General features: G+C 36.4%; 1 protein-coding gene across 1 annotated transcript in view; it reads left to right on the top strand.

Annotated features, from left to right (window-relative positions):
- Window positions 1–22,085, top strand: part of C2cd5 (C2 calcium-dependent domain containing 5) — a gene marked incomplete at its 5' end in the record, with an annotated part of 89,455 nt that extends 67,370 nt beyond the window's left edge. Inside the window, 12 exon segments of the mRNA XM_005379074.2 lie at window positions 1,470–1,610; window positions 1,888–1,951; window positions 2,442–2,503; window positions 2,697–2,795; window positions 3,360–3,449; window positions 3,920–4,007; window positions 4,625–4,711; window positions 12,698–12,748; window positions 13,649–13,750; window positions 15,050–15,240; window positions 16,854–17,000; window positions 20,809–22,085. Of these exon segments, the coding sequence (XP_005379131.1) occupies window positions 1,470–1,610; window positions 1,888–1,951; window positions 2,442–2,503; window positions 2,697–2,795; window positions 3,360–3,449; window positions 3,920–4,007; window positions 4,625–4,711; window positions 12,698–12,748; window positions 13,649–13,750; window positions 15,050–15,240; window positions 16,854–17,000; window positions 20,809–20,940 (1,254 nt within the window). The 3' untranslated portion in view covers window positions 20,941–22,085.
- Window positions 22,086–22,351: the final 266 nt, after the last annotated feature.

The raw sequence follows: 22,351 nt of genomic DNA, 5'->3' as shown, positions 1-22,351 counted from the left end.
TTCTACAAAAGGACTTAGCCGTTTATGAATCTTGTGTCCTTCCTTACATCAGAAACAGTCCTTTAGCATAATTCTCAATTTGTTCTACAGATTCAATAGACACATGAGTTGTGCATATACTGTGTTTTTTATTAAGATACCAATTAAATAACACCCAGAACTTTTAGACCAATACTATTAGTGATGAAACCTCATGAATCTAAAACGTGTTAAATACAAGACACTTACATTTATTGAGTCAGTGATGCAATGAAGAGAGGCATAACAGAATTCTGTACTACTGTGAAAGCATAAAATGTGGTGAGAACATTGCACTGACAGAACTACCACCTTAGGTTCTTCATTTATGTAGTTTTCAAACATGAGCAAGTTGCTTCACTACTGAGTTGTAACTCTTGTTTTTCATTGCTTGGCCATGGTAATGCACATCATGTTAAATTTATAGGGCAGAATAATTTATGGTACAAATAAGATAAGTGGGGGGCCGGGGATTTAGCTCAGTGGCACAGCACCTGCCTGGCAATGCAAGGTCGTGAGTTCGATTCCCGGTATCGGAAAAAAAAACTAAAATAAAACAAGTAAGATAGGTGGATATGAAAGTAATCCATGGATTATGTGACTGAACTGCAGTGGTAGACTTTCCTCCAAGGTATATACTGACAGTAAATATTAAAAATTTATTTCTGAGAAGCTCTTACCTATGTCTTTGGTTTTTAAAAAAGATGCTGTGGTCCATCAGTATAGGCTGTCCCTTTTTCCCTTGTGGTCATGTACACACATTTCTTGTGGTATTTTTACCTTGTCTCCACAAAGAGGTATACCTCTTTGTGGCCAGCAATGACCTAGAACATTTACTTAGTTCAGAAGACTGCCTGTGCAACAGGATAAAGCTCACTAATCCACATGGGGTTATACCATATACTGATTGTCAAAAGGTCATCATTGTAGTTACTAAAGCTCATTTAGCTTAATAATGTGCACTGCATGTACACGCGTAGTGTATGTGTCTATGTATCGATTCACATTTGCTGTTTGTCATACTTCACTTTTTACTATGTGAAGCTTTGAAAAATTATTACTGGGTAAAAAAGGATATAAAAGATTAGTATGTTATCTTGAGAATCTTTAAATCTTTATGGTTCATTAGGACTTTAACATGCTCCAAGAATGATCAATTTCTGAGCTCTCTGTAGTGTCCTGTCTGTGTGATAGGTGTTAGTTTTGCCTTGTTTTATCTGTGACAGTTTTCTTTCTAGATTAGTGCATTGATAAGGCAGTAATTATGAATAAAAAGGAAATATCTTCTGTAGTCATAAATGTTACACTTAAACACCCAGTTCGTTGAATATATTTTATAGACTTATTTTTAATCCACTAGAAGTTGTTGGTTAATATTAAAGATCAAAGTTTATAACTAACCAAAAAAAAAAAAATCCTCATGTGATATAAAGCAAGTATATTTCTTTTAGGAGATATCTGAAGAGGTTATTGGATCACCTATCCCAGAACCCAGACAACGCTCAAGACTTCTGAGATCTCAGTCAGAAAGCTCAGACGAAGTTACAGAATTGGATCTTTCCCATGGGAAAAAGGATGCTTTTGTTTTGGAGGTGATAATTGCATTGAGCTTTTCTTGGAGCTTCTGGCAGTTTAGATTCAGATCCTAAATTGATACGGTGCCTTGTTTTAAATATCAAAAAAGTTTAATGATAGAGAAATTTACTGATATTAGAATTTTTTTCATGTTATGTGTTTTGATTTAGTGAAAAATGGCTCAGCTCTTTGTGGATTCGTATTTACTTAGTAAATAATAAGAGTAATTTTTAAACTTTTGAAGTAGTTACACATTTATTACTAATATGTAATAGTTTTAATCCTAATTTTCAGATTGATGACACAGATGCCCTGGAAGATGTGCATTCTCTGCTTACTGATGTTCCTCCTCCCCCAGGTGAACAGGAAGCAATCAACTTTGAAATAAAACTCATTTTAGATGCCAGTGTTGTAAATCATAATTATTATAGTGTTAACCTTAGGCTTTTATTATATTGTATCACATTCTGTCATATTCTTTCCCCCTTCTGGGTTTAAAACACATAATTTAGAAATATTTATATAGAATTTAGGTGGAAATGTTTTTAAAACCTTTTATCTTTTTTTTCTTTTTTGTGGTGCTGGGGATTGAACCTAGGGCCTTGAGCATGCAAGGCAAGAGATCTACCCCTGAGCCACATCCTCGGCCCCTAAGTCCTTTTGTCTTTATACATGAAAAAAATCATATAATTTATTAGAAAGGTTTAAATTTTCCTGAAGTACAGTGGTTTACAATAAGAGAATGAGAGGAATGAAAGTTAAATTTCATATAATAATTGGAAAAATGTTACTAGTGCCAAAATCAGTAAAATAGTTTCGGATATTTTAACTGTAATTTATTTTGGCAGGCTTTTATAGTTGTAATACAGAAATTATGCCTGGTATAAATAACTGGACATCAGAAATACAGGTAAGCCTTTTTTTAATTTTAAGTTTTATCTAAATACAGTATTTCTTTTTTTACCTCCTATGGCAATTAAAAATGCTATTCTTTTAAAACCACATTAATTTATTATTGTTCATTACTTGGCAGTTCTGTCAAGTGTTACAGTATTTAGTTAAAAATAATCAAGTGGTGTATTGTTTTGTCTCCCCTCATTTAGATGTTCACATCAGTGAGAGTAATCAGATTAAGCAGTCTTAACCTGACTAATCAAGCTCTCAATAAGCATTTTAATGATCTGTGTGAAAATTTGCTCAAGGTAGGAACTGTCTGATTAAGTTTTATTTAAAAGCCCTCTCCCCGAATCATGAAATTACAGACGATAATTACATTGTCTATAACACTTTATATAATTAATCTACCCATCTTACCTTTGTTATCAGGTGAGTATGATCTCTTTTAAAAGATCATACTGGGGCTGGGGATTTAGCTCAGCAGCAAAAGCGCCTGCCTGGCAAGCGCAAGGTCGTGGGTTGGGTTCCCAGTACCGGAGAAAAAAAACAAAAAATAAAAATAAATAAATAAATAAATAAAAGATCATACTATAAGAGAAAAACAGTAAAGAGGTAAAAGTTTAATAATATATGTGCAAATTTTTAAAAAGCCTATTATAGTATTTTATGACTTATTTACAAATATTACATCTTTTTCTCTGTTTAAGTATTAAGATTATAACCTTAATGTAAGAATAGACAAAACAGAAGTGGGCATTTTCATTTTATCTTTTCATCTTTTTTGCTCGCATTAACGTAGTATATATTAAGAAAATCAGAGTTTATACGTTTTGATTGAAGTGACATTGCTAATGTTTTCTGTTGTGCAGAGCCTGTATTTTAAACTCCGATCTATGATTCCTTGCTGCCTTTGCCATGTAAATTTCACCGTGTCTCTGCCTGAAGATGAATTAATTCAGGTAATTGAGAATCAGTTTATTATTAAAGAAGGTTTCTAGCTTTTATGATAATTTAATATTGTAATTTTGCCATAATTAAAGAACTTAAGCACATACTGTTTTCAAAATGTTTTAAAACATACATTTATTATGAATCAGGTCATTCTTTTCATTTTTCTGACTTCTGGTTATCTGAAGATGTGCTCTGAAATCTGTTCCAAAATACATAGAACAGAATGAGTACTCGTTACGAGGGATTTCACAGTCCCCATCTTTTGGAAAGGGCTCCTGGTAATATCTAGGTGTAGCTGTATATGTTAACCTTGGTTTAGTTTAGATGCCTAGACATCTACAATTCTGGTTGAAAATCTTAACCAGGAAAGGCAGACTAGCCAATTGATGTAAGTTGTTCTGCAATGCTGAAAAATTTGTGAGAAACTTAATTTTTGGAATGATTATTGTGCTAATGACAACTGTTTCTCTCATTCTAGGTTACAGTCACAGCAGTTGCAATAACTTTTGACAAAAATCAGGCTTTGCAGACCACAAAAACGCACGTTGAGAAGTCACTGCAAAGAGGTAAACTTTGATCGATGGGAAATTCAGTCTGTGAACATTGCAGTTCATTAAAATGTAGAGGCAGCTAAATAAGCAACTTACGTTTTGAAGAGATATTTGTCACTTTTCACGTTTATTAAAATAACTGTAGATATACAAAAGGCTGTCGATATTTCTCACACATGATTAGATGGTATTTATATGAGGAATGCTGTTTTTAGACTTTTAACAATAAGATTTGCACATCGCGTTCATGTTAGACAGATGTATTAAATGATTGTGTTAGGTATTTATCAACAAAAGTAGCTAACATCTGTTGTGTCATATAAACTGATAAGTATAGATAATAATTATTATTGAGTGCCTGCTATTTTCAAGCCGCTATTCAAAGTGATTTAGAGGCATTAATCCTTTAAAATCCATAACCGTCCTATCAAGCTAGGTAACACCCCACTCATCACTGTGCAGATGAAAGGTCCTCAAGGAAGAAGCCAGGGCAAGTACAGCCAGAATAAATTGGAATGAGGCAGAGAAAAAAAAACCCACACCCAAGTACATACGTTGACATAGATTCTTAATTTTTGAAAAGTTAACCATAGGTCATTACAAAATAACAGGTGTTTTCCTTGCCCCTCAAGCTTCTACAGATAATGAAGAGCTCCTGCAGTTTCCACTGGAACTGTGTTCAGAGTCGCTTCCTTCCCATCCTTTCCCTCCAGCTAAAGGTTGGTTGCATAACAGAGATGCAAACACACATACTAGCTTCTGGTTCCTTTCTTTGCTGTTTCATTATACGCAGTCTTTCATAATCTTGAGACTTACCCTTTATTCCTTCATTCTGTATTTCTCTATGTCCATGAATGGGAGAAAGTCATGTTCTTGATGTCTCAAGTAATGTCAGCATAAATTGTTAAACTAATTTTTTCATACAATATTTCATTCTTACATCCCTAAAGAATTTCCCAGCATAACTGTTCACACATACAGTATTTAGTAAATCATTCCAACAATATTTGAACCTTTCAAAAATTTGGGGATTTTCAGATAACAGAATGCTTGTTTTATATGAGTGAGGCAGAAATGAGTTCCCTGCCTGTTATTTGTTTAACTATAATTAAAGAACATTGTTATGTAAGACACCTGCCAGTTTTTCAAATGCAAAATAATTCCTTAATTTATTGCAAATAAATTTATTTTTATCTGTGTAGTCTTTAGAGAAATGTGGAAGGTATCTTTTTCTATTTACCTTCTGATTTTGGTGCAATTTTGATTATATGACTTTTCACAACTACTGTATCTAATTTTGTTGTATATTTAATAAATATCATTTGTAGCTTTTCTAAATTTTATTTTCAGAAATGATGCTTTTGTTATTTAAAATCATTCAACTATTCTAATCTTTATATTTTGTAATGCTAGTGAAATTCTTTTGATTCCTACTTGTTAATTATTTTATATACCAAATTATGTATAAAACAGAGTAGTTTTGTATTTACATTGCGTGTATGTTAGTAGAATCTTTACTGAATAAGTCCAAGGCCTATATATGCAGATAAGTGGATATTGTCTCATTTTGAAAGTTAAAAGAAAAGGTGTTTTTAGATTCTGAACTTTCTTACCTAGTAACTCTGGTCATCTTGCCTTTTTGTCAACATATAAAATTCTAATTTAGAGCTCCATAGAGAATTTTAGCATTTCTCAACTTCCTTCAAAGAACAGAGAGGAACAAACCAAAACCAAAGGTAATCTTGAGTTCAGATTTCTGAATTAAATATAAGCGCTAAACAAAAAGCATGTCATTTCTCCTTACTTTGAAATGGGGACAAAAACTCCCTAAGACTTAGTCAACAAAAGTACTGAACAATAGCTAACCTCCAGGGCCAGCTATTGGTGAAACTGAGGTCTGTATTAGTGCAATTTCACCCTGTTGTTAAAACCTATTAAATTCTGCAGAAGGTTAGATTTAAGCTTTGTGGGTTTGCCTTGTCTGTATTGATTGCTTTCAAAGCGTTTCAAAGGTAATTGTAACTAACGCGTTGTGTGGTCATTAGCGCAAAATGGCGCTGTGAACTAAAGAACAAGGTAAGAAGCATTGGGCAGAGAAAGTCGTATTTGAGCAGTCTGTGAAATATTTGCCACTGATTGTAGGCCGTGTGGCTGGGCTCTGCGGTGGGCTGGAAAAGCGACAGATGCCTAGTGAGTTATGCTGTTGGTCAGCTGTAGGAGTTTAGCGTTCCCATGGATAAACTATGGAAAGGGTTAAAATTTTCTCTAGTCTTTAAACTTCTGTGATTCATTGTGTTTCTGTGTTTCGCAGTTGTTCAATTAAATGCTCACATTGTTAAAAAAACAAAAACTGAATTACTGCCTGGGATCACATGTAGCTTCTGTAATTGCTAAAGTAGATGTTTTCAAAGAAGCTTCTAACTAACGAAACCAGTAAGTTGTAAGTGCTGTTTCTCTAAACCGCAGGGGATTTTCAGGGGTCCTCAGGGTGGAAGGAGGAGAGGCGGGGAGAAGATAGGTCTCTGGGTGCTCTACCTGTGGCTCAGAACAGCTTCAACTCCGTGGCTTGTACACGTTGGTTTTGTATATTATTTGAAGAAAGAGTTTTTAAAGTTTGAAAACTACTTAATCAGACCATGCCACTTCTATCATTGTCATCATAACTTACCAGTTTCATCACATTTAATACTAATATATATGTACAACTTCTTATACTAAATCCTTAACTGCAAAATCTATGTGCTTTTTCTTGAACATTAACATTTTAAAATCATCAGTAAACACTTAAAAGTGTACATGTACCTTTTCATAAATAGTTCGATACATTGTGGTTGTGTTGCATGCTTATTTATTGTCTTTGATTCCTCAAACCTTTTCAGGAAAACATGAGCTAAGTATGTCTTTAAAAGTTACCTCAAAGCATTTTGGCAGATTTGAGGGTAAGATGGGTTTTGCGGAGGTCTGACATACGTAGTGTTAGCATCTTATTACATTAATGGACTAATTATGTGTTGTTAACATGATGGAAAGGACAGTGTTAAATGGAGAAGAGAAATGTCTATAAAATTCAAGCTTAGCAATTTAGGGGAAGCAAGAGAGAAAGGTAAGAGTGTTAACAGTAAATGCTCAAAAGTCTTGTCTGTTTTCTTCTGTGCAGTCACAGGAGGCTTACAGGTCAATTACTGATGTTGGTAAATGTATAGTTTTTATAGTTCTGTTCATTGGCTAGCTAAGCTGATGGCTTTTTGTTTTTTTTTTAATCTAGTAACTGAATCCTAGTTTACATTTGATGTTCTTATCACAAATGGATGCTTTATAAAATTTATTTCCTTTTATTTTGACAGGGAGAGTAGTTTCAAGAGCTAAGCATAGTATGATTATTAATGCTTCCATCTTTACCCTTGTAGATAAGGCTTTTGTTACCTTTATGTTATTTTTTGTTTGTTTGTTTGTTTTTTTGTTTTTTTTTGTTTTTTGGTTTTTCTCCGGTACCGGGAACTGAACTCACGACCTTGCGCTTGCCAGGCAGGCGCTTTTGCCGCTGAGCTAAATCCCCAGCCCCACCTTTATGTTATTGAAAATAGGTAAATGTCATGAGAAAGAAATGATGCTCAACGTACGTATGTCCTAGTTCACTGTGTGGAGTCGGCCTGGGCCTGAATTGTCCATCCATGTTCAACTTTTTTCTTACATCATTTATTATATTGGTTTTGTTTCGCAAGTAACAAAATAGTATATCTCAAATCTAGGCTTGATGTGGTGTTACCTTGTTAGTTATCTTGATTTTTTTTTATTTGAAATATTAAAAGGTGCTGAGCTTTAATAATTTCTTTTAAGGGTATTATCATTTGAGATCATCAAAATTCTTTGATAGATGCTCCGAAGAACATAGCTGATCTCCTGTCAACATAAGTCATCTATGTTTACCTGGGGCTATGTTATAAGAAAAGTCATGTTGATAGCAAAGTTCTTATATCAGTTTGATGATTTTTTTCTCATTATTGATATCCATATCTGTTTTTCTCTGAAATGGTTTTCAAAATCCTTTAAAAATGACATATGTAGAAAGATGAGACAGTAAATGCACTAAGAGTGAAGCCTAGGTAAAGAAAAAAAAGTTCTATAGATTATAGTTGAGGCCCTAGGTTCAATCTCTAGTACCGTAACTAAAATTTAAAAGTAAAAGCTCATCAGGTATGTGGTACTATAGGCAGTAATAGTTACATTAAAATACTGATAATTTAATACTTTACAAAATTTTAATTGGGAAAATTTCTGTATGCTATTGAATAAAATTATGGAAGAGACTTTTTCATACTTAACACGGTTTTGTGCTTTCCTTTTGCTTTACGCTGGGTGTTTTCCTCCTGTTCGGTGGCATAAGCTATAGGGTGGCAGGAGGACCATTAATAATTGCTGCTGAGTGACGTAGCAAGCATAGGTGAAAATCTGGCTTTCAATGTGAAAGAAAACAAGTTGACTTAGAATGCATTGTATTCCATAATTAGGTATCCACATTGGACATTTATCTATAGTATACTATAAAAGTTACCTTTTCTTCTTGTTAAACCAAATTTGATTTTAAGATAGTGTATAAACTTTCAACTTATGACTTTCTTAACATTATTTTAAACCAGCAATTAGAAATATAAACCCACAAAAACTGTAAAAATTAGCTTTTTTCCTGCTAATGATTGTGAATTCTTAACTATATATAATTCATTATTAGCACAGCTAAGTAAAAATATCTTTCCATTCTAACATTTCATGTCTGCTTTTTCTTATTTTAAAAAGCACTATTTACTTTGTCATTTTAGCCTCAGAGTAGCAGCAACAAAGTGCTCGTGTTCTCTGGGTTATTACATGGCCAGAAAACTTAGTGACAGGCCTGGAAATGAGAGAGCTGCTGAAGCGGGCAGAGAACGAGGAAAATAGAAACTAAAGAGAGGAAAGTTAGCAAAAACTCCCCAAAGAAATGAGAAGGAGGAAGCAAAGGAATGAGGGGAAAGTAGGTGTAGAGAGTCTTTCTTGTTCTGTTTTCTGCAGGGCAGCCTGATGTCAGTGAATCCAGAGGCAGAGGGAGTAAAAAGCGATGACCCAGATGATTTAGAAGAAAGGTCTTAAGAGCAGTAGGAGGAGGAGGAAGAGTGGATCCCTAGAAGTGGAAGCTCGAACATGTGAGGGGGGATTAAAGATTCAAAGACAAGGGACTGAGGATACTGTATACTTCTAATTGGAGACTTAAATGCCCAAGTAGAAAAGTTAATTATCATAATCATTTAATGTGCGGATTCCCTATTTGTTGCTATTGAACTTTTCCTTTGTGAACTGTCCAAATGGAAACTATTTCCATCTTCCTCTGTATCTTAATAATTTATAATACGGCAATTCCGTTATCCATCCATCAATATTTGATTATGATTGTGGATAGATTTACACCGAATAGTCAGGTGCATCATTTGTAATTGAGTCATTAAGCCAGATTTTGTAGTTATATGGCAGCCAATCAATACATTGTAGATTGATGGAAATGCCTAAAGTAACATAAAACCCAATTTTGATCACATTACTTTAAAACTAAAAATGTTTAAATGGGACAGTAAAGCATAAAATTTAGACTGCAGCTTGTCTATATTTTAATCTGCCAGAAAAATCTTTATTTGGGGGAATTTTTTCAGTTTTAGTAAGTTTTAAAAAGATGTCCAGGGCCCGGGGATGTAGCTCAGAGGCAGAGCACCTGCCTGCTAAGCGCATGGTCGTGAGTTCAATTCCTGTTACAAAAAAAAAAAAAAAGATGTCAAGATAAGATTGTCTCAGATTTCTTAAATTCAGAGCAGAGAGGATCTGTAAATTCTTTTGATATGAAATGAATAGAAAGTCAAAAGAATTAGTGACCAGTATAGAACTTTATTTCAGCTCTTAGTCCAATATATAAAGAACATAATTTATTGGCTTGTGGTGCTGGAGGCCGGGAGGTCCAGTATCAGGGTATCAGCCTCTGGGCTGAGGCCTTACTGCAGCAGAGCATGGAGAAATGGTACAAATGAAGAGCAAGAGGGGACTGAACTTGAGCCCCGATCTTTTTTCTTTCAGTACTGAGGACTAAACTCATCCCCACCCCTTTTAAACTTTTTAAAACTTTTATGACAGGGTCTTGCTATGGAGCCCCCATGGCCAACTTACCTCTTAAAGGTCCCATTTCTTCTGTTACAATACCAGTTAAATTTCAACAGATTTTAGAGGAAATGAGTATTCAAGCCATAGAATGGTTTTTACCTAGCCAATACCTTTGTCGTTGGTTATGACACATTCAGAAGGATGCAAGAGTCTCAAGCTTCCGAAGCCTCGGAAAACGTGTCATTGAGGGAGGAACCACCCTTGCCATGTTTTCTCCTTTTGTCATCGGTACACTGGTTTCCATTGAGCTGCTTTTAGTCTGAGGTAGATTCCCTCCTCACACCCCTGAGTATTGCTGAAACTGCAGTACGAGAATAATAAAGCTCTCTGTGGTCCTGTTTGCTTTTTGTTAAGTTCCTAGGGCTGTTTACTTGGGAATGATAGAGCTATCACTTAATGATGGATTTATTTTAAAAACACGCACAAAATAAGCTTTTCCTTGTATTAGATGGGAAAGGAAAGCTTCAGAGTAGACTGCTGTGTGTGTCGAGGCTCTCTTCAAGGCTGGAATGTGGATCCCACGTGAGAAGTGTTTGCTTCAGACCCTTCGACTGTACAGTGGCACGGAACTGAGCATTTAAGCCCTCGGCAAAGCCACAATGACTTTTAATGAGATTTTCTACCCTTAAATAATGAAATCTGTTGTCTTTCATTATCAACCACCAGTTTGTCAGTGAGCCAGACTGCTCTATCTGCGGTACCTTCCCTTTTGAAAGCCTGTTACTTTGGAGGCCAGACTATAACGAGAGAGGGCAGAGGGGCTGAGAGGCTGAGGCAGCAGAGATTTCAGATATTCAAACCAATCTGAGATGCCGGTGTCCGTTTGCTGCCAGGACTGGCTCATCCCAGGCTTTTCGGTAAGAGAAGAACTGAAATCACAGCAAGTGTGTCCGTAGATAACCCCGCTCTCCTCAGGTGGGGTTAAGAAGTCTCCCTCAGCCTTCCTCTGAAGAATGTCTCCAGCTTAAAACTACGTTTTTCAGGTTTTACCTCAAATGCCTTTATATTTGAAGTCAGGAATTAAACACCCCTCCCTTCCCAAATCATACACAGTTGCTAAGGGAGTTCTGTCTTACCCTCATAGTACTGAGTTATAGAAGAGAATTTCATTTCAGTGATGTTCAGAATTATTTTGGCCATTCCCCTTTGCCCTGCATTAAAAGCTTTCATAGAATCCCTAGTTCCAAGTATGCTTTTTGTACTTTTGTACCCAATGAGTGTGTGCTGTCCGCGACAGTAACCCAGAGAGCCCTGGCGCTCTCTGAGATAAGCATATAAGCCCAAGAGAGGCAGGCCTGTTGCCGTCCAGTCTCAGCACTGAAGCATTCCTATCCTGAGCTACCCTAGAAATCTGGTAAGCCTGTGACTGTCAGGTATGTTCTGGACTTCTTCCTTCTGGGCTTCCAGAGCTGCTCAAGATCCTGAATTAGGAAGATTTCCCAACTAGATCTGCAGTCTGCGGATGTGAGTGTCAGGGCAGCCTACAGCCTGGTGCCCTTACAGGACTGTCAACCTCTGTCCACACTGCAGCATTAACTAGTGGTTATTTGCTTTAGAGAAATGGTCAGGATGAGGAGGAGCTTCTTCCAAACAGGAGAAACATTCTGTACTAATCATATTTTACTTTAATTTTATTGATTAAAAATACTTCCAAAACATCAGCACAGTAAGTAGAGATGTAAAATATATTTTCTGTATTTATAGTTTGTAAAACAGAACAAAACCCTGGCTGGCCCAAATGAGTCTCAGTGTTATTCAGGTTTTTTTTAAACTGGCAACACTCTTCTTCCTTTTGTAAAATTCTTTGTAGCAAAAATTCAGATAGGCTAGTGTGACTAGAGCATGAGCATTAAGAACAGATTTTAACTTTTTTGTAATGTTGTTAAATTTGCATAATACCTGAAATAGCTGTAATAAATGTAAAATGTCAGGGAAAATTTTGGATGCTACTTCCATGAGGTTTCTGGAAAATGGAGCGATTCTGGGTTGGGATTAATCAGTCACCTGTTCCGTCTACATCTTACTACCACTAGAGGGAGCTGTTGATAGTTAAGTTACAAGCGGAGTTTAGTGCTGAGGAGGAGGGTTAGGGCTGCAGCTTAGGTCATCTTGTTTATAATCTCTAGTCTTACTGGCTCTTACCCCTCCAGACGTTTCCCTCCCCGGTTTGATGTCAGGTATTCCTCCCAACACACTGACCCTTTTCTCTGTCTGAGCTTACAGTCCGCTGTCATTCTACTCACCCTCATTACTACATCTTTGTATTTTCTCATGACTGAACTTTCTGAAACTCATTGTATGTTACAGTAAGCAAGCAGTCATTGTGGACATGGGATTTAATAACTGAGCTAGTTTTCATTTGTGAGCAGAAACTGCATTGTAAGCCTAAATACTTCTGTTTGGTTTGCTTTTATATGAACCCGTAAAGCTTTCCTCCTATTCTCCTGGCTTGTAGAAGATATTAACAAAGAAGAGATACTGGCTTGTACTTAGCATCCCAGCTAATGTTGTTCATATTGTCTTATTAGAACACCTGGAGAGTGCAAGTTCTAACTCAGGTATACCCGCTGCACAGAGAGGTGAGTTCGTCTCATTTAGCAAGTAGTCACCAAAGATGGGAAGTTCTAGTTTGGTGGTGCATAAAATTATAGACATCAAAGAAAGGCATGAGACAATGGAATAAACACCACAGTGAGGCTTTATTGTAGTTAGCATTCGTTTTTTAAAAATTCATTTAAATATTTAACTGTTTTAGCATTTTAATAGTTTCCCAATTTCTAAAAATAAAATTTTAGCTAATCTTGTTTTTATTCTTCATTTATTTTTTAGTTTAGCAGTGTGAAAGTTACTGTTACAGAAAACGCGTTCGTTAGGCTCGCACCTGCCTCTCCCCAGCATTATCAGAGCCTTGCTGGCAAAAATCAGACACAGAGTACTGACAGAAACGACCCTTTGGCTTTTTTACTGATGGTGGAAAGAAGATAGTTTAATAATAGATAAATCAGCTAGTTAGTTTTTTTTCAAGTATTCTTTTGACCGATTCTCATTCAGTTTATTTTTTATTTTAAGGTAAAAATAGGGAAGAGGATTATTCACAGTGCTTGTGTTGTAAATTCAGATCCTAAAATATAAACAACTAAATTACTATAAATTAAAGGATGGGAATGAAGTTAAAGCACAGCATGTGGTCCTTTCATTGATACTTACGTTAGACACCACTTAACTTTCGCCCTGAGAGGCCATACAACTGTGACATCACCAGAAAGTGCTCAGCCAGCTCACTGAACTTGGTTGTGGACAAATCAGTGTCTAAAGCTTGACTTGACCACTGTTCTCCTCTGACTTGAAAAGGACCATTCTTTTTCTAAGTTACAGTTAAATTACATCATCGGAAGGAGTGTTATGACGAGTAAGAGACGTCATCCATATTTTTTCTTTGTTTTTTTTGTTGTTGTTTTGTTTTCTGTCTGTGTTTTCAGCAACGTCAGTTGATTACAGTTCCTTTGCAGACAGATGCAGCAGCTGGATAGAGCTCATTAAACTGAAAGCTCAGACCATAAGGCGCGGATCAATTAAGACAAGTAGGCGGCTATTTCTACCACATTATGATGATCTGAGAAGCATATCCCTGATTTCCCAGTGGTGAAGGCTAGACCTTATTTCCTAGTAGTAACATTGCTGATCAATCATGTATTGGAGTGTGAAAGCTGCAGACCCTACTGGTCACTAGAAAGAGTAGGGCAGTACCTCAGAAGGGCATTCCAATTTGTTAATTTTAACTATAGAACTCTTTTAAAACGTTACACAAGTAGTAGATGGAAGGAAATCACCTGCTTTTCTACCGAGGAGACACTTGTCTAGGAGCCAGCATACTATTCAGCAAATGGCATCTGCTGACTTACTGAGTGTGATATCCAGAGGGCTGAAAGAGTAAAGTACTTCTGGAGAGAAAGTAGTTAACTCATTTATCTGGTAGGCTCAGGGTGATTCCTCTTAGGTTATTTAGAGCCCATGTGTTTTGGTAGATTTTGAAGTAACTGTATTTAAGCGAAAGTTTACATAAAAGGAGGCATTAACTTCATCTTAGAGAAAGAATCACAGAATATGGGACCATTCAGATTGTTTTGAAATCTAGAAGTTTCAGTTTAATAGCTATATGACCTTGAGTGAGCTTTTTAATTTCTCTGAGCTTCAGTTTCCTCATGTGTAAAATGGGGACCATGATAACCTATGTTGCTAGGTTATTTGAGGAATATATATATAACATATATAATATATATATATATAATGTCCAGCTTATGGCAGTTATTTAGTAAGTGATAGCTCTTTTATTTTCTTAATTCTTAAACAACTTTTAGACAGCCAAGGTCCTTAGTAAAATTATGAGTTTGATTAATCAGCTCAGTTTGGAAAGGAAGTAGTTTACAAGTAGTTAACTACAAGTTAGGTTTATCTACAAGTTGACAAGGAAGAAGCCGTGCGAAAAAGATGGAAAGAACTGTACTGGGAAATACAACAACTTTCACACTCTCTGTGTAATAATTTGTTCCTGCAGCAGATAATTTTAATGCTCTGCCGCTTTTTCTTTTTCTTCACTCTGTAACCAATCATTGTGTGTGTAGCTCCACTGCATCGACATTTTCTTTTGCAGGAATGCCATTTTTTCCTCCAAAGACTTCCATTGCAGCATTTTCTCATACGTTTTCCTTTCTCTCTCTTTTTTAATTGCATGCCGTGCATGATAATTTCTTTTCTTTCATGACATGGCTTAGCCTCACAGAAAGCTGAATGTTGTCACCACTTACTTCGGAAGCCTTAGGAAATAATCTCCTTTTACCCATGTCTGTTTCTAATATATTCTCTCCTTTCTTCCATTTTAGCTGTGACAGTTGAAAAAGCAAGTCCAGTGGGTGAAGGAAATTTCCGGAATCGCTCCGCTCCGCCTTGTGCAAATTCTACAGTTGGGGTTGTTAGGATGACACCTCTGTCTTTCATTCCGGGAGCAAAAATAACTAAATATCTTGGGATAATTAACATGTTTTTTATTCGGGAAACCACTTCTCTTCGTGAGGTAATAAAAAAGGTTATTTTTTTAAAAAAATGATTTTCTCTGATTGAAGATTTAATAATAAAGCCAAATTTCAAATTATTTTCCTCTGACAAATGTGTGTATATTATTTATTTGCATTTTAATAGCCTATCTGAATTGATTCTATATTAGACTTACTGGATTTCATAAAGCAGCTAGTGTTACCACAGAGTTGTGTTAAGTTTAAACCAGTTTGTTAGAAATTCTAGATCTTCATCTTTTAGTAAAGCAAGTAAAATTGTCTCTGCTTGATTAGAAGTTTAAAGCAGCCCTGAAAGCAAAGCTTAGTTTTCTCAGTAGTTAATATATATGTGTGTGGACTTATCTTACATAATTTGAACTTTTTGTTTTTTCTCTCTGAAAAGAGAATGAAGCTGCTAATTTTCACTCTTTCCAGTAGTGTTTGAGAATCTGCTTCGTACTCTTACCTCACATGAGATATCATTAAACTTAAATTTCTTTGCAAGTAACAGCGGTGGTAAAATTTTACTTGACATAACTAAGGTTCATAGCTAGAGTCATCTCGTTATATGTTCCCTAAGGCGAGAATTCAGACACAAGCAAAAAGAAATTAGACATTATGTCTTAGTTACAAAACAAACCTGCTGAAAAAATTAATATTTGCGACAGGGTCTGGGTAGCCAGAACTCTGGCGTGCATCACTGCACCCAGCTCACTCATAAAAATGTGATTTCTGACATCTTCGCCACCGCTTACGTCCCATCCCCAAAACACTGCTCCATGGTAGATTTCTTTTCAGCAAAGACTTTCAGTGATCACTTTATAGCCGCATATGGCAAGTGTATTCATTGCTTGATGAGTTATTGTCTTCGTTTTTCCTCGTAAAGTTAATCTATAAACCTTCAGAATGTCTTGATTTAATGAGTAGGAGGAAATTTGTAAAAGAACAAAAGTTTTGAGTTGTGATTGAGTTGACAGCAGTCTGAAAGAACTCAGTGAAGTCTTTACAAAAAGATATCACTTTAGTGAACTACATAGACTGTCTTTTGTTCTTTAGAAAGATTTGATTTAATAAAACAGCTTTATAACTCACGTTTTCCTTAACTGCTACGTTAAAGTTGGACATTTCCTATATAACCTCCAGTAGAATTCATGAAAAATTTGGATTGAAAGGCATTTTTAACTATTGACTAGCCTTTGATTTCTGGGTTTTTTTTTTTTTTTTTTTTTTTTTTTTGAGACAGGGTCTCACTATGCAGTTCAGGCTGGCCTTCAGCTCACTTTATAGCCCAGGCTGGCCTCGAACTTGCAACAATTCTCCTGCCTCAGCCTCCCTAGTGCTGGGATTCCAGGAGTGCGCCACCATGCCCGGCTTGTTTTCTTTTTTTTTTTTTTGAACATGGAAAAGGCTCCCCAAACTACTGGACTTAAAGTTTAAAGTATGGATAGTAAATTGCTGAGCAGATATGTCTCCAGTAAAAATGTGTTCATTCATGCAGTAAACGCTCACTGTGACAAATTTAAATTATTGCCTGTTCAAGATCATTTAGGGTGCCTTAATACCTATTCTTTGACAACTTGTGCACATTCTCACACACTGTGTATGATGTGATTTTATGTGCATTGTTGTTTAGGAAGGGGGCGTCAGTGGTTTTCTCCACGCTTTCATCGCTGAGGTCTTTGCGATGGTGCGCGCTCACGTGGCTGCGTTAGGAGGGAACGCTGTAGTCTCCTACATCATGAAGCAGTGTGTCTTCATGGAGAACCCAAACAAAAACCAGGTGAGACGCGGCTGAGAGCCTGATTTGAGGGCAACCTGACAGTTTGCCCTGTGGCCACCCACCTCCATCCCTGTCCAAAAAAAGACTACTCTTCAAAGCTGGTTGAGTCCAGGTACTTAAAATACATCTGAATGAGTTTTTAAAATAACCATGGTCATACACAGCTCAGATGCTGTTGCACATCCCTGGTGAGTTAGTCTTAACTATTCCTGGAGTTTCTGTTCCTGCCTTACCGTGGTCACCCCTTGCGTGGTGGGTGTTCGGAAAGGCTCCCTTCGCGTGTACCATGGTGCTGTCGCACGGGTGAAGCGTATCTCACAATGGGGCCAGACTGCCTCATCGTTTTTATTATGTAATATAATTTTATTAATGGGCAGTAGAAGGGCTAGAGTAATTCGATAATAAAGTTTTTTATTTGATCTTGAGTTAGGATAGTAATGCACTTAAAATTATTAAACTTTCTTAAAAATGTGGTATGAGTCATAGGAGCTATCAGGAAAGCCGTGCTTCCTGCCCTGCTCCTGTGGGCACACATGAAAAGTTGTATTGTTTGTATGACATACGACAGTAAATACATGAAAGTGCTTGTGGCTAGTGGTAATTGTTCCCAGGTTTCCGACCCAGGGGAGTGCCCTTAGAGCAGAGGGGATCCATATCCGGGCAGACACAGCACTTAGGAAGCTGTAATGTAGGTTAATTACTCATCATTTGAACAGGCTAAGAATACATGTACATGTATGTATGAAAGTAGGTATTTTGCTCCCAGCTTTATCGTTAGATAATTGTAACCAAAGATAAAGCATCAAAATTCTTAATACCCCTAGTTATTCACAGGTAAAATTATGTTCTAGTGCTATTAAATGCTACCATAAATATATAGAAAATTTGAAAAGACGTTATGAGGATTCAAAATGGTCTTACTAGCTTTATTTTGAAATTGTTAGTTTGAATCAGTTTCTCCAGAAAAGTGCTTCCTTTGCTGTTTTTAGCTTTTCTTGGTAATTTATACTTTTTTAACACTGAGTGTATTACACTTCTTTAATACACATTGAAGAAAAATAATGATGCAATGAAATTAAAGGATAGCTTTCTGATAAATTTTTGCAACAACTCAGGCAAGTTCCAGCGGGGAAGAAAACCTGTTAAACATCCTGGGGAACTCCTGGTGGAGAGTGGAGCGTACCTAGAGCTCCGTGAGACTTCTTGATTGAAGTTTACATTCAGTGGCAGCTTTTCGTTAAGATTTGGAGGCAAGGAGATCGTGCAGAGTGGGCCGAAAGTGTACACAGAGAAGCAGAGAGAGCCAGAAAGGGCCAATGAGAGGCAGAAGAAATCAGGAGAGGCTGAAAACTACAGTAGAGGCCATTTGAAAACAGGTGTAGACAGGAAAGCAGAGATGGCACATCCTGACTGTATTTGCTGTAAACACTTTGGTATAATGTGACCACAGAGAAAGCGTATATCAGATGTTGGCATGAACCTTGTTCAGCTGGGTACTTCTTTACAATACTGGTATTTAGTCCTTTTAAAAAGGACCTTTTGGGCCTCACTATTTTGCAGTGAGATCAAGATTTGTAAGTTTTAAGCTTTTTCCAGGGTTAGATTTGTATAAGTTACTAACTTAGCACTTTAACAAGTGCCTCAGATCAACTTACCAAAAACAGCTTTTCTCCGTCTTAGTTTCCTCATGTGTAATATTGGGGTAACGTTGGGGAAATCATGCGTTCATTATGGAATGTGCCTCACAGGTAGTCAGCAAGTACAGTGCTATGTAAACGTTGTGACTCTTACCTTGTAAACGTCAGAAAGTCTTCAGTGACTTAGGACAGGATGTAAGCCTCTGTGTCTCCCACCACTGGGCCTCATCCTACTTCTTCAGACTCGTCTCTTCCTGATCACCCCTCAACATTTACACACCCTCTTCTCCAAGCATGTCGCTTAGCTCTCCAAGTGCACCCCGCCTTTTTTCATCTCTAGCACTTGGCAGCATGTTCAGGTGAGAAAACAGGCTTACTGAATGTAAGTGCACAGTACAAGGATATAAATAGAAAAGCTAGAACACATCCCCATTTTTTGGTTTCCGACTGCTATGGGCCTTCCCACTGCCAGCCCTCCCCCCGTACCAGCGTCGTAGCTGTCAGGTACTGATCATCACTCACATGCACATGGAGGTGCTATACTTCATGGCAGTTTCCTTTTGGGGACCACTTTTACTTTATAGTGAGATCTTGCATGAACTCAAAAAATGTGTGGTGGTTTAACATTAACACTCAGCTTCAGAAGTAAAATACTAAAAGTATGGTGGAAGCTTCTGCAGACCCTATTTCCTCTTCCCTCTGAATGGATCCTTCTTGATTTTACTCTAGTAAATAGTTTATTTAAAAGTATATGCATGTAAATAGTTAAAATCTTTTTAATATATTTTTGAATGGGTAGCAAATTATTCAGAATTTGAAGAGTATTAAAAGAGAAGTTTCTCCCTGTGCTTGGTCTCAGCCAGTGACTTCCCTACATGCACCCAGAGCTGTGAGCTGGTTTGTTTTGAAGTTCCTTCTAGAGATGGAACATTCCAGAGCATGAGACATGTTAGAGAGACTTTAGATAATACAGATATATTTATATATTTTATGTTTATCCTCCTTTTTACATAAATGCTAGGCAGCATGCACTGAGCTTGCTCTTGTACTTATTTTTTTTTCTTAGCAATTGTGCCATTTGAGGGCAAAAAAAATCCTCATTCTTTGTTGCAACTGAATAATGTTCCACAGTATGATCAGCTAGTTCTTTCCTAGGGAACATTTAGGTTGTTTTTAAGGAATATTATTCTAATATACACAGTATTACAAAGAACAGATGAAATGTAACCGATTAGCCAAGTATGAGTCTATCTGAAAATTCCTTATGATAGAATTGCAAGATCAGTGTCTATGCCTTTGTAGTTTTCATAATACTTCCCAAGTTTCTCCGTATTTGAGATCATTATGCGATTCATTGTGACATTTATGAGATTTATTCATACTGATAGAGCTTCATGTCACTTATTTTCTGCTTAACTTTAGACATGAGTGTTGTTTCTTTCTTTTTTTTTTTTTTTTTTGTAAGACAGGGTCTCGCTATGCAGTTCAGGGTGGCCTTGAGCTCACCTTGTATCCCAGGCTGATGTGGAACATGGAGTGATCCTCCTGCCTCAGCCTCCCAAATGCTGGGATTACAGGCATGCGCCACCACGCCTAGCTTGTTTCATTTTCTTGATGATTAAGTTGTTTTCGGATTTTTCTGTTGCAAACATGCTGCAGGGAAATACTACATGCTAATCTTTTTTGCATATGTGCCCCAACATTTCTCCCTAAGAGTACATATTTTAATATAGGAGACTGGAACTGCTGGCTCACAAAGTGTGTACGCTTTCTGCTTTGAGATACTGTCAAACTGTTTTCCAAAGTGGTGGCTCTTCCCCTGGCAGCTTGTGTTTCTGTTGCCTCATATCTTAACTAGTACTTGATAATATCAACCTTTACCCTTTTTTGGTCAATATATATGAAATGATCTTTCACTGTCATTGTAATTTCTGTATCTCTGATTGATATTGGGCTTGCATATTTTTGCATATGTACCTTGGCTCTTTGAGTTTCTTTCCCTGTGAATTGTCCTTGTACCCTTTTCCTTTTTTCCTATCAGGTTGCATTTCTTTCGTACTGATTTACAAGCCTGTGTGCTTTTCACCTACCCAGCGCTGCCGCCAGCGTAATGGAAGCCTAAGAGCGTAGTGCTGAGTGTAACTGAGCCATCCTGTGTGTTGTTCTTACAGGCACAGTGTCTTATTAACGTTAGTGGTGATGCAGTGGTTTTTGTTCGCGAATCTGACTTAGAAGTGGTATCCACTCAGCAACCTACTGCCAACTGCCAGCCGTTATGTACAGGAGGAGAAGTAACGACCTGAAGAAAATTCCATGTCACTGAGTGAAATTCACCTGCTCCATTGTTTTGTCATTAGTTATCTTCCTAGACAAAAAGAATGAATGTAATTTATGATAATTAAGACAGAATTGCTGCCTTCTGAGTAGATGTGATTTGTCTGGAATCTCTTGGAGGAATGAGAATTTCTAATCTTGACATTTTGTTTGTCTAGACAGACAGGCCCCATAGAATCTTGCGCCTTCAGTAAATTAAGGTTAAACATCTAAGTGAACTGTAACAAAGATGAAGTTATTTGTAATTTATTTTGATTTTTAATAAAATAATTGAAAAATGCAACGGGAAGATGATCAGGAAACTAGGATAGTTCCCTGATGTAATTTAGAAAAACTAAGCAAGAAATTCAGATTATTAATGAATAAATAGTTGATTTGAGAAATGTATAGGAAAAATGGAGAAAAGTTTTCAGGAAATTACTGTATGGGTTTCTTAATGTATTTGATTTTGATGAAGATTTTGGTAACTAAAAGAGGAAAATGCGTTAGCCATCTTCTAAAAAGAAGTCACTTGATAATTGCTAACTACTCTAAAAGAAAAAGTAATCAGAACTGGTATCCTTTCATTGAAAGTTTTAATATCTCTGAGGAGGAGGGAAAATTACTATATAATTTCATAATTTGCCACCTTTGTGTGAGTATTTCATTTGTCTAGAAGAGGCTTGGCTTCAACTGGCAAGAAAACATCAGTGAATTTTGTTGAAATAGTGAAAATGCAATTGATCTTGTAGGAACATAAAATTATTTTCAAAAACTTATATTGCATTCATACCAAGTGAACAGAATTTTAGAAATATCTTAATTTTTGATGGTGTTAGACTATATTTGGCCTATGTTTGCAAATGTAACGTGAAGTAAATATGCTGCAAAAAGTTGAATGTATACATAGAAGTACTTTTTTCTTGTCAATGCCAAATGCCCATTATGAATAAATCTTAAATATTACATTCCTCCTTCGTACCATAAAATTTCTTCATCAAACTCATGATTTTGTTCTCCCAGAATAACAAACTGCCCTAAGGTTTAAGTCATTTCCTTGTTATCACAAGTGTCAATATTTTTCTGTATTTTGTTTATAATTTTATTTTTTAAATAAAAAGTTTATAAAGATAAACTAGAATATTTCTTAATTTCTTTTTTGCCTCTCTGAAGTAGTACTGTCAGTTTTCTGAATCATTGTACCATCTGGTCATCTCCGTTAAGTCTTTTGGTCCACTAACGTCTGCCCTGATCCTAATTTTGGAGAAGTGTGTATGTGTGTAATTGTGCCATCTTCACTGTCTTCACCTAGGTAGATATTCATCTGTTTATGGAATACCTGCCACACTGCATGGTATAGTTCTAGTAAACAAAACACACATAAAATCTTGCTGTCATATA

The sequence above is a fragment of the Chinchilla lanigera genome, unplaced genomic scaffold (genome assembly GCF_000276665.1).
Source record: "Chinchilla lanigera isolate Chin_1 unplaced genomic scaffold, ChiLan1.0 scaffold00012, whole genome shotgun sequence".
In the NCBI taxonomy this organism is placed as follows: Eukaryota; Metazoa; Chordata; class Mammalia; order Rodentia; family Chinchillidae; genus Chinchilla; species Chinchilla lanigera.
The sequence above is the reverse complement of the archived record's forward strand: the minus strand, read 5'-3'. Positions and strand labels throughout refer to the sequence as shown.